Below are 12,269 nucleotides of genomic sequence, written 5' to 3' on the forward strand. Positions count from 1 at the left end.
GGTGAATACACATTTAAACTTTTAGAAGTTATAGACTAAGTCAAGTGTTGTACATGCGGTGTATGCAGTAATATAAAGAGTATTTGTGAATTCATGAGATGGAGAAAAGTTATTGAGATGTTCTGGTTGTAATCTCAGCAAAAAAATAAACAGCCCTTTTTCAGGACCCTGTCTTTCAAAGATTATTTGGATTTTTACGAATTATCCAAATAACTTCACAGATCTTCATTGTAAAGGGTTTAAACACTGTTTCCCATGCTTGTTCAGTGAACCATAAACAATGAACATGCACCTGTGGAACGGTCGTTAAGACACTAACAACTTACAGACGGTAGGAAATTAAGGTCACAGTTATGAAAACATAGGACACTAAAGAGGCCTTTCTACTGACTCTGAAAAACACCCAAAGAAAGATGTCTAGGGTCCCTGCTCATCTGAGCGAATGTGCCTTAGGCATGCTGCAAGGATGCACGAGGACTGCAGATGTGGCCAGGGAAATAAATTGCAATGTCAGTACTGTGAGACGCTTAAGACAGCACTACAGGGAGACAGGATGGGCAGCTGATTGTCCTCGCAGTGGCAAACCACGTGTAACAACCCCTGCACAGGATCGGTACATCCGAAACATCACAGCTGCGAGACTGGTACAGAAAGGCAACAACAATTGTCAGAGTTACACCAGGAATGCACAATCCCTCCATCAGTGCTCAGACTGCCCCGTAATAGGCTGAGAGAGGATGGACTGAGGGCTTGTAGGCCTGTTGGTAAGGCAGGTCCTCACCAGACATCACCGGCAACAACGTCGCCTATGGGCACAAACCCACCGTCGCTGGACCAGACAGAACTGGCAAAAAGTGCTCTTTACTGACGAGTCGCGGATTTGTCTCACCGGGGTGATTGTCGGATTTGCGTTTATCGTTGAAGGAATGAGCATTACAATGAGGCCTGTACTCTGGAGCGGGATCGATTTGGAGGTTTGAGGGTCCGTCATGGTCTGGGGTAGTGTGTCACAGCATCATCGGACTGAGCTTGTTGTCATTGCAGGCAATCTCAATGCTGTGCATTACATGGAAGACATCTTCCTCCGTCATGTGGTACCCTTCCTGCAGGCTCATCCTGACAATGCCACCAGCCATACTTCTCGTTCTGTGCGTGATTTCCTGCTGACAGGAATGTCAGTGTTCTGCCATGGCCAGCGAAGAGCCCGGATCTCAATCCCATTGAGCACGTCTGGGACCTGTTGGATTGGAGGGTGAGGGCTAGGGCCATTCCACCCAGAAATGTCTGGGAACTTGCAGGTGCCTTGGTGGAAGATTGGGGTGACATCTCATAGCAAGAACTGGCCAATCTGGTGAAGTCCATGAGGAAGATACAGATTGTTACTTTTGATTTTGACCCCCCCCTTTGTTCAGGGATACATTATTCAATTTATGTTGTCCACATGTCTGTGGAACTTGTTCAGTTTATGTCTCAGTTGTTGAATCTTGTTATGTTCATACAAATATTTACACGTTAAGTTTGCTGAAAATAAACGTAGTTGACAGTGAGAGGACATTTATTTATTTTTTGCTGAGTTTATAAGGGTACTGTAAAGGATAAAAGCTAACCTACAAACAAAGCATTTTCAAGTCTGCGCCCCAAATAGCACCCTATTCCCTATATGGTGGGACCTGGTCAAAAATAGTGCACTTTATAGGGAATAGGGTGCCATTTGGGATGTCCTCTTGGAAAAGGAGGAAGGTGAGAAAAGGGTGAGAGACGGTCCAGTACCTCTTCCCGTGCACCAGGGCTCCTGGGTCCTTGGACAAGGCTTCCAGCTCCTGCACCTCATCCACCAGGGTTTTAAAGCACACCTTCTTCACACTGGCTCAAAAGGAGCAGACGTCATCAACAGGCATTCACAACCACAGCGTTAAATACAACACTATTCCTTATATTATTATACAGTAGGATTATATTGTATCTCTATGTAACAGACCATCCCAAATCAGTCCAAGAGGCTTTCTCAAAAATGTACATGCAATCTGAATCAATTCTGCATATCAGAGGCAAAGTAGATGTCTGGTAAATGATACTACAATTAGCTTTTAGTTGCTGCTTCAATCTGCTGTAAATGTGATTCCTCTGGATTTCCCAGAACTATGAGACAGTTTAGGTATCTCAACTCTGAATCAAAGTCTCCCAATGACCTCAATTAATAATTTCATTCTGAATGGTCCACACTTATTTAAACTCTGAATCGGACAGTATTAGAATACATCTCTTGCTATGAATCAAATAACTATAAATGTTACACCTGCATGTTATTTATTGGTGGTCTAAATAGTTTCTCAAGACATTTCTCCTAGAGCAGAATCTGCAAAAAAAAAACATGATATACCGGTAACTATAAATGTTACACCTGCATGTCTGAGACCGGTTTAGTATATTTCCCATTTCCTGATGTATTTATTTTTAAGCAAAGAATTTTCAGCTGACACTAGAATACGTTTCTGAGTGACAGAGTGAGGGCTTTGCATAGGTGCTTTGTTGTGCATCTTGTGGGACTGGAAACAAATGCCTAGAGTGTAAAATAAAGTTATTAACCGGTTCCCATGTTTAAAAAATAACAGTTCTGTTTCAGAACAATATGAATCTCTTTCTTTTGCGGTTCTGATTGTTTCTCAGGAAAAAATATTTTAAGCTTTTCGGTTCTGTTCACTGAAACGGTTCCAAACCCGGCACCACATGGATCCTATAAATGACTTCTATATGTAATTGTACATGTGATCTAAGGAATTTCCCGTGAGCAGGACATGTGGATGGGGTGGTGGTGATGAGTGGGGGGGGGGGGACTCACACTTTGTAGGCCACGTCAAAGACCAGGGAGGTGACAGGGATGAATATCAGGCCCATCCAGAAGACTCCCGAACTGAACATCATGTCCGCCTGAGACACACACACATACAGAAAAACAGGAACACATTCCTTAGGTCATTGCAGACAAAACAGGGCTCAGTAGGTGTAGCGGTAAAAGGCTCAGATTGCTTTAGGCAGTCTTGTTACATCTTTTATAACAACCAAATTACCCACAATAAATAATTACATGGATCAACTCAGTTTGACAATACATGGTAATCCACTGTGACTAAATGACACGTTGCTGTTTGGGTTTTTAACTATGATCTTGAGAAGCCTGGGGCTAAGGAAGTAGCTTTGGCAGTGACTTACTGTGGTGTTCTTTACCAGGGTAGGCAGTTACTGTGGTGTTCTTTACCAGGGTAGGCAGTTACTGTGGTGTTCTTTACCAGGGTAGGCAGTTACTGTGGTGTTCTTTACCAGGGTAGGCAGTTACTGTGGTGTTCTTTACCAGGGTAGGCAGTTACTGTGATGTTCTTTACCAGGGTAGGCAGTTACTGTGGTGTTCTTTACCAGGGTAGGCAGTTACTGTGGTGTTCTTTACCAGGGTAGGCAGTTACTGTGGTGTTCTTTACCAGGGTAGGCAGTTACTGTGGTGTTCTTTACCAAGGTAGGCAGTTACTGTGGTGTTCTTTACCAGGGTAGGCAGTTACTGTGGTGTTCTTTACCAGGGTAGGCAGTTACTGTGGTGTTATTTCACTCTCCAAACAGACCAATGGGAACCATGTCCAAACCCCTTATTCCAATTATTCCCTATCAGTAGAGAAACCTTGGGTAAAGCTCAATTTCTGACAAGGAAGAGGTATTGGACAACATACCTGTGAACAGAGTGGAGCGGGGGGTGGGGTAGGGTGTAGCTGATCTAAGATCAATTTTGCATTCAACCCTCAAATGATTAAGGTAAGCATGTAGCTAATCCTAGATCTGTGCCAAAAGGAAACTTTCAGCCAGAGTGGAGGAAATACAGTAGGAAACACTTCTTCATGCTTGTCATTACATTTTCAATGGCATTTTTGCCCTAACCCATTAATTTCCCATCCTGGTGGCAACTGTTAGCTACAGTGACTGGCCTCAAGTGCAGGTGGGGAATGACGGTGCAGCGAAGCGGGATGCCTCCTCAGCAGACAGGCCACTGGTGAGGTATCAATGGGAAGAAGGGTGAAGGGGATTCTCAACTCGAACCCCGAAACCCATCTCCACTAGTAACCTGTTGCCCTGATGATGCCTGAAGGGCGTTCACTCGATCCTCAGTACAAGGAAAGAGAAACATTAGAAGGGGTTAGCAGCAACACATGAACATCCACTGAGTTCAGTTCTAAAAGGTAGTCTTTCCATTGACCTATTCGAAGATGGTGGGCAACTACAGCTGTGTATGTTCCATTTGGTCTGGCGGGCGGAGTCAGAGAGGAATCCTCTTGGCTCGGCCCGTCACATACAGCCGTCTGCGCAGGGCTGTGTTTGCTTTGGCCTGGCTGCTGTGAAACTATCGGTCATTACATGTCAAAAAGCAAAACTCACGCCTCCTCGCATCAGCAATTTGGGCAGTACATGCTTGTGCCAGTTGTTCAAACCGCAGGGGCCCCCAGACAAGGGTCTTCCTGTAATTAGGAACAGGCCGGACCCTTGGATGGCGCCTTAGGAGACACACACACACGGATCAATGTCAAAGTTATCAAAGGGTTCAGGTGTTCCTAAATGAGCTAATCTGCTCTCCATTATCAGGCAAACGGACTATGATGTCTGACAAAACATCGGGGAAAGAGGAAATCCCAAATGAGTGGAAATCAAAATGGCTTTTTCCGAATGTTTGAAATGATATTGGAATGAATGGAGCTTTTCTATTTTGGCCAGCAGTGGCCAAAATACAAGTAGAGGGAAAATTACATTAGCGCACAGGACATATTCACGTCAAGTTTGAAGTTAGGCAGTCCCGGGTAGAAACATAGACTTTTCTTTATCGTAACGCCAACTTTAATTATTTTTGTTTTCATCCAATGTTTCCCACATTTTAATAGCCGCATTTAAAGTGTCTAGAAAAATAAAAAAATAAACCGCGGACAGTGTCTCAGCACATTAAATACAATACATTGAAGTCAACGAGCATGGAAAATAAACCAGCTCCTAATTTAAACTCCAACTTCTTACAAATACTGTTCCAAAATATCATCATAAATAATACAAAGCACAAACAACATATCCAAAACAACAAATCATAACAAACATTTACAGCAAACTGCATTGAATGTCTGACTACTTCTCTAATCTGTAAATTCAATGCTCAACTAAATCTTAATAAATGTTTATCTGTTGAGGATTTGAAGATAGACACATTAAATACTGGCAGAGCCAGCCATTTTGGTAGATGCTAGAGATGGAGCTGGGGTGCAGGTGGATGTATTTTAGGACAAACAAACTCGTCTGGGTGGGCAGACAGTGGTGTCCGCAGCTACAGGGCAGAGTGTTTTGACAGGCTGTCAACCCCCTCACAGCCACTGGAGAGACAGACACACTCACAAAAATAGACACACACACAGCCAAGTTAGTTCATAGCCATAGGTGAAAAAACATTCACTGTGTCACTTAAATCCTTAGATCTGGTTTGAAGCAGAACAGCAAGATTTGGTCTGGAGCAGACCAGCAAGATCTGGTTTAAAGCAGACCAGCAAGCTTTTCTTGCTGTTGCAGAGCTGTTGAAGGCTATTTGTTTGAGAATCACATTCTAAATATATTTAGATCTACAAAATGATGCAGTGGTTTCACTCTGAATACGATATGGACACGCCAACAGTCGTTTGTCATTTTTCACAATCTTAAAACTTTGAGTCTCAGTTTAAGAAAACTGATTTTTCAAACCATCCTTTATGTGACTGTCAAGGGACAGGACTGATCCAGTCGGCTCAGTGCTGCGGCGTCTGATTACTATGCTCGGATGCATTGATCAGGGGGTCTCAGCGCAGCAGCAGTTGGCTGATCATGCCAGGCAGGCCACAGTGATAGTAAGGCCCCAAGAATGTTAATGCCTGCCATTGTGATGGTAAATATGAAGGAAGGACAATCAAGGCCTTCACTATTCACCCCGTTCCAAGGCCTTTGGCTTTAGAAAGCATAGATTGAGAAAAGCCAACTTTCCACACACGCCCACCGCATACGCACACACACACAGAAGCATGCAAACACACACACACACCTCACTCTTACCATGTCTCGTTCTGTCATATCTGAAAGGCTGTCAGATTTGAGTCTCTCCCCTTTTCTCTGCATGGCCCTGGTGCTGCCATAGCCAAAGCCTCTGGATTCATATTTGGACACTAGCAGCCTGGGCGCAGAGTCTCTTTGTACGGCATTTTTTTTTTTTTATTGGGCCCGATGAAAGGACAAGTTTAAAAAAAAGTCAAATCCAGTCCCAGTGAATGATTTGGTCTAAAGCCATCCATGTCCGTTTGGCTAAATTCAGCTGGCTCTACCGGACCATACGACTGGGGTGAATGTTGGAACAGAGGGGTAGACTGTTCTGCTATGGAGCTAAGGATCTAGGGAAATGGCTATTGGGTGATTTGAGGGTGCAGATTTCTATGCTACAAACTGAAGCTGGATCTATACGTTTGGCCAAAAAAAGCCCCCCAAAAGTCCCATGACCAGCTCCATGCTACCACCCGAAACCAAATCCTTAAGGTTATTGAGTGGTCGGATAGGCTGTGAACACAGTCGCAGAATGAAAAAGCCAGTCCCTGAGGATGGTGGGAGAGAAAAGAGATGGAGGCAAACTTAATGCCCTGAAGAGAGCGCGAAGGAGAGAGAGAGCGCGAAGGAGAGAGAGAGCGCGAAGGAGAGAGAGAGCGCGAAGGAGAGAGAGCGCGAAGGAGAGAGAGAGCGCGAAGGAGAGAGAGAGCGCGAAGGAGAGAGAGAGCGAGAGAGAGACAGCGAAGGAGAGAGAGAGCGAGAGAGAGACAGCGAAGGAGAGAGAGAGAGAGAGACAGCGAAGGAGAGAGAGAGAGAGAGAGAGAGCGAAGGAGAGAGAGAGAGCGAAGGAGAGAGAGAGAGAGCGAAGGAGAGAGAGAGAGCGAAGGAGAGAGAGAGAGAGCGAAGGAGAGAGAGCGAAGGAGAGAGAGAGAGAGAGAGCGAAGGAGAGAGAGCGAAGGAGAGAGAGAGAGAGAGAGAGAGATCGAAGGAGAGAGAGAGAGATCGAAGGAGAGAGAGAGAGATCGAAGGAGAGAGAGAGAGATCGAAGGAGAAAGAGAGATCGAAGGAGAAAGAGAGATCGAAGGAGAAAGAGAGATCGAAGGAGAAAGAGAGATCGAAGGAGAAAGAGAGCAAGAGTATGTGAGGGGCCTTGTTCGGACGTCGGACGCGGCCCACAAATTCCCTGCATGTCATCATTGCAACGCAAAAGCAAATCCCTAACACCCCCACCCCAGCAAGCTTTTACTATGGAAAACTTAAACTGGGCCTGCTCAATTGGGTCCATCTGTTTACTCTCTGCGTGTCGCCTCTCAATAGCCCTGAGATATCCCGAAGAAAAACATAGGACAGAACGCTAACAAAAACAGTAATAGCTCAACAGAAGTCATCTAGGCACAACTGTCCGATAGTGATTTACAACGTGACTCAAGAATTATTAAAGTGAGATAGATTAGCCGACAGACTGTGTCAGTTTGACATGTATTAGCTCACGGATAATGACAAGTACGCCCATATCCATGGCCATTCAACTACATATACTGACACACATAACACACACACAGCAAGTCTCACACCATGGACTATCCCGTGGCTTCCACAGCCGCTCAAGTCTTCCATAAATCATTGGGTTTTCAACGACAGCACAGAGGGGGCTACCATACGACACAGGAGCGGTTCTTAAAGGCCTTAAGTATTCCTAAAACACAGACACAGAGGGAAACCAGTGGAGGGGACAAAGTCAATAGAAATGCTGAAGTGCCTTTAATTCCATCATAGCTGTCACAGGTTTAATAGTGAGGAACCTTGTGGATTCTATAAAACCACAGTGGGCTGGGAGCCTCGTTTGAGTTTTTAGGGGTCCCTGGTGATTTGGGAGATAGTGGAGAAATTGGGAGATCTGTCATCTGTGGCCCTGCTACTTCAATCGCAGGATCACTGGTGATAGTCCACGTGTAGACACACACACACACACACACACACACACACACACACACACACACACATACATACAAGCACGCACGCACGCAGACACCCGCACAGGGGACACCCACACCGTCAAAACATGGACGCACCATCTCTATTGTCCTAGACTGGTCATGGCTGAGTGGAGCTGGCCTGAGTGGAGAGAGGATGGGTTATCTAGTGAGGTGCAGCTGGCCTCTGTGCCATTCTGTAGGGGCATTATTGTTCTTCAAAGCAAGTGAGTCCTGATGAGCTGCTTGCACTGGAGGCTCTATAGTTGTACTTCAATATAAATAATTCCATTCAAACAAACATGTGAGTGAATGTCACCATATTCCATACAAGGTGCACTACTTTTGACCAGAGCCTAAGGAGACGGTGAAGTCACCTTTCATTATCGGTGTCCTGGATTTCTTATTTTTAATACCTTTTTATTTTACATGAACTGATATGTAGCCCTTCCATGTACTGTTAACATTTCATGACTACGACTGATCAAAGTAACCCAAAAGGATTTGTTAATCTGACATTTCTGGAGGGTTCAATTTCAGAAAAGTTAACTTTCGGTGAAGGTTCTCAGGACACAAAAGACATACAATTTATGAAGATAACCTTTAATTCTATTAAATGTTCATATGTCCTTCGTATTGAAAACGTCTGTCTCTATGCTGTACGTCTGTAGTATGCCAAAATATGAACCTCTCCCTTCTGAGCAAAACACTGAGGAGAACGTGTTGCTTATCGCTTGGCACAAACTGCGGGAGGAATGTGATGCGCACCTGTTGAGGGGTGAATCCAAAGTGTCGATGACAAGCAGTCAAGTGAGTGTGAGAATAAGTACTGTTCCCTGCAGACGCTGGCAAAAGCAAAGGAAATGGCAGGTGTCGGAAAGGAACAGAGTTATCTATGCTCTAACATCCTTACAGCTGTGTTGTTGATAGCGACAGGAAATCGCCAGGAGACGGGCCAGGGTGATGGCATTTGCCGTGTCATCTCGTATGGTGTGCCTAAGCCCCTTACTATAGCAGCTCATGTCACTCCTCGGAAAATATCCGATTTGAATCTTCCTTTTTCATCCACGTCAACTCAAGGCTAAAATTCATGTGTGGTTTGGGCCTGGGCCAAACAAGCATCTTGTCAAACTTAAGATGTCTGTTTCAAGATGTTTAAGGGATGGTCCAAGGCACCTGTCTTGTCAATCGTCCAAGTAAAGCTCAAACTCACTGACACTGACAAATGCTATCGCATTAAGTCAGCCATTGCTCAACGTCTTTCTTGAATGAGGTGAATTGTGGAGTCAGAAACTGTAGAACAAGAAGTGGTGTCTATATCATGACCCTCAGGCATTACAAACAGACACAGAGACAGAGGGGAAGGTGGGTGATAGAGGGAGGGGGGAAAGAGAGAACATGGAAAAGAAAGAGGAGAGGGGAAGAGGCAGAGAGAAAGAAAGTGTTTGTAAGTGAGAGATCAAGCGAGAACGACAGAGCAACAGTGACAGAGGGAAAGTGAGTCAGCGAAAGAGAGGTGTTTGCTGCTAGTGCAGGGTCGTTCCATGTCAGTTCAGAAATCCAAAGCAGGTCAATAGTACCAATTGCATTGCATTTTTGCTCTTCATATCCAAATCATCTACAGTTGAAGTCAGAAGTTTACATACACCTTAGCCCAATACATTTAAACTCAGTTTTTCACCATTCCTGACATTTAATCCTAGTAAAAATTCCCTGTCTTAGGACAGTTAGGATCACCACTTTATTTTAAGAATGTGAAATGTCAGAATAATAGTAGAGAGAATGATTTATTTCAGCTTTTATTTCTTTCATCACATTCCCAGTGGATCAGAAGTTTACATACACTCAATTAGTATTTGGTAGCATTGTCTTTAAATTGTTGTTGTTTTTTAACAAACATTTTGGGTAGCCTTCCACAAGCTCCACAAGCTTCCCACAATACGTTGGGTGAATTTTGGCCCATTCCTCCTGACAGAGCTGGTGTAACGGAGTCAGGTTTGTAGGCCTCCTTGCTCGCACACACTTTTTCAGTTCTGCCCACACATTTTCTATGGGATTGAGATCAGGGCTTTGTGATGGCCACTCCAATACCTCAACTTTGTTGTCCTTAAGCCATTTTGCCACAACTTTGAAAGTATGCTTGGGGTCATTGTCCATTTGGAAGACCCATTTGCGACCAAGCTTTAACTTCCTGACTGATGTCTTGAGATATTGCTTCAAAATATACACAATTTTTCTTCCCCATTATGCCATCTATTTTGTGAAGTGCACCAGTCCCTCCTGCAGCAAAGCACCCCCACAACATGATGCTGCCACCCCTGTGCTTCACAGTTGGGATGGTGTTCTTCGGCTTGCAAGCCTCCCCCTTTTCCCTCCAAACATAACGATGGTCATTATGGCCAAACAGTTATATTTTTGTTTTATCAGACCAGAAGACATTTCTCCAAAAAGTTGCATCTTCCTTGCTGAGCAGCCTTTCAGGTTAAGTCAATATAGGACTCATTTTACTGTAGATACTTTTGTACCCGTTTCCTCCAGCATCTTCAGGCATTTGGAAATTGCTCCCAAGGATGAACCAGACTTGGAGGTCTACAATTTTTATTATGAGGTCTTGGCTAATTTCTTTTGATTTTCCCGTGATGTCAAGCAAAAAAGGCACTGAGTTTGAAGGTAGGCCTTGAAATACATCCACAGGTACACCTCCAATTTACTCAAATGATTTCAATTAGCCTATCAGAAGCTTCTAAAGCCAGGACATAATTTTCTGGAATTTTCCAAGCTGTTTATAGGCAGTCAACTTAGTGTATGTAAACTTCTGACACACTGGAATTGTGATACAGTGAATTATAAGTGAAATAATCTGTCTGTAAACAGTTGTTGGAAAATTACTTGTGTCATGCACAAAGTAGATGTCCTAAATGACTTGCCAAAACTATAGCTTGTTAACAAGAAATTTGTGGAGTGGTTGAAAAACTAGTTTTAATGACTCCAACCTAAGTGTATGTAAACTTACAACTTCAACTGTATAAGTAACATAATTGAGTTACACAATCATTTTTTCGATACTTTGGGATGATTTGAATATGAAGCTTGAAAATACTAATATAGGTATTAGGTACCATCATTTTGGATTTGTGCTACAAATGCTAAAAAGTTAGCATTTGACACCGTGACCGACAAAACCAAAGCATGGGTTGCTGTCATAACTTGTCCAGAGACTGCTTACACAGTAAGCAAACCAATATATACAGTGGGGCAAAAAAGTATTTGGTCAGCCACCAATTGTGCCAGTTCTCCTACTTAAAAAGATGAGAGAGGCCTGTAATTTTCATCATGGGTACACTTCAACTACGACAGACAAAATGAGGAAAAAAATCCATAAAATCACATTGTAGGATTTTTTTAGGAAGTTATTTGCAAATTATGGTGGAAAATAAGTATTTGGTCACCTACAAAAGTTTGTTATATACCCTTTGTTGGCAATGACAGAGGTCAAACATTTTCTGTAAGTCTTCACAAGGTTTTCACACGCTGTTGCTGGTATTTTGGCCCATTCCTCCATGCAGATCTCCTCTAGAGCAGTGATGTTTTGGGGCTGTTGCTGGGCAACACGGACTTTCAACTCCCTCCAAAGATTTTCTATGGGGTTGAGATCTGGAGACTGGCTAGGCCACTCCAGGACCTGGAAATGCTTCTTACGAAGCCACTCCTTCGTTGCCCGGGCGGTGTGTTTGGGGATCATTGTCATGCTGAAAGACCCAGCCACGTTTCATCTTCAATGCCCTTGCTGATGGTAGGTTTTGTTACTTTGGTCCCAGCTCTCTGCAGGTCATTCACTAGGTCCCCCGTGTGGTTCTGGGATTTTTGCTCACCGTTCTTGTGATCATTTTGACCACACGGGGTGAGATCTTGCGTGGACCCCAGATCGAGGGAGATTATCAGTGGTCTTGTATGTCTTCCATTTCCTAATAATTGCTCCCACAGTTGATTTCGTCAAACCAAACTGCTTACCTATTGCAGATTCAATCTTCCCAGCCTGGTGCAGGTCTACAATTTTGTTTCTGGTGTCCTTTGACAGCTCTTTGGTCTTGGCCATAGTGGAGCTTGGAGTGTGACTGTGAGGTTGTGGACAGGTGTCTTTAATACTGATAACAAGTTCAAACAGGTGCCATTAATACAGGTAACAAGTGGAGGACAGAGGGGCCTCTAAAAAAGAAG

General features: G+C 43.9%; 1 protein-coding gene across 5 annotated transcripts in view; it reads right to left on the reverse strand.

The window, feature by feature from the left end:
- The window catches only part of atp8a1 (ATPase phospholipid transporting 8A1), a 189,401-nt gene that overhangs the window by 7,139 nt on the left and 169,993 nt on the right, over window positions 1-12,269 (reverse strand). For all 5 annotated transcript variants that reach the window (XM_021561543.3, XM_021561541.3, XM_090198605.1 and 2 more), the window contains 2 exons: window positions 2,840-2,928; window positions 1,771-1,863 (listed from right to left, as the gene is read on the reverse strand). In XM_021561543.3, coding sequence (XP_021417218.2) covers window positions 1,771-1,863; window positions 2,840-2,928 — 182 coding nt within the window. The remainder of the gene's footprint in view (window positions 1-1,770; window positions 1,864-2,839; window positions 2,929-12,269) is intronic.

This window comes from Oncorhynchus mykiss, chromosome 14 (assembly GCF_057628025.1).
Source record: "Oncorhynchus mykiss isolate SJ-2025 chromosome 14, ASM5762802v1, whole genome shotgun sequence".
NCBI classification, from domain to species: Eukaryota; Metazoa; Chordata; class Actinopteri; order Salmoniformes; family Salmonidae; genus Oncorhynchus; species Oncorhynchus mykiss.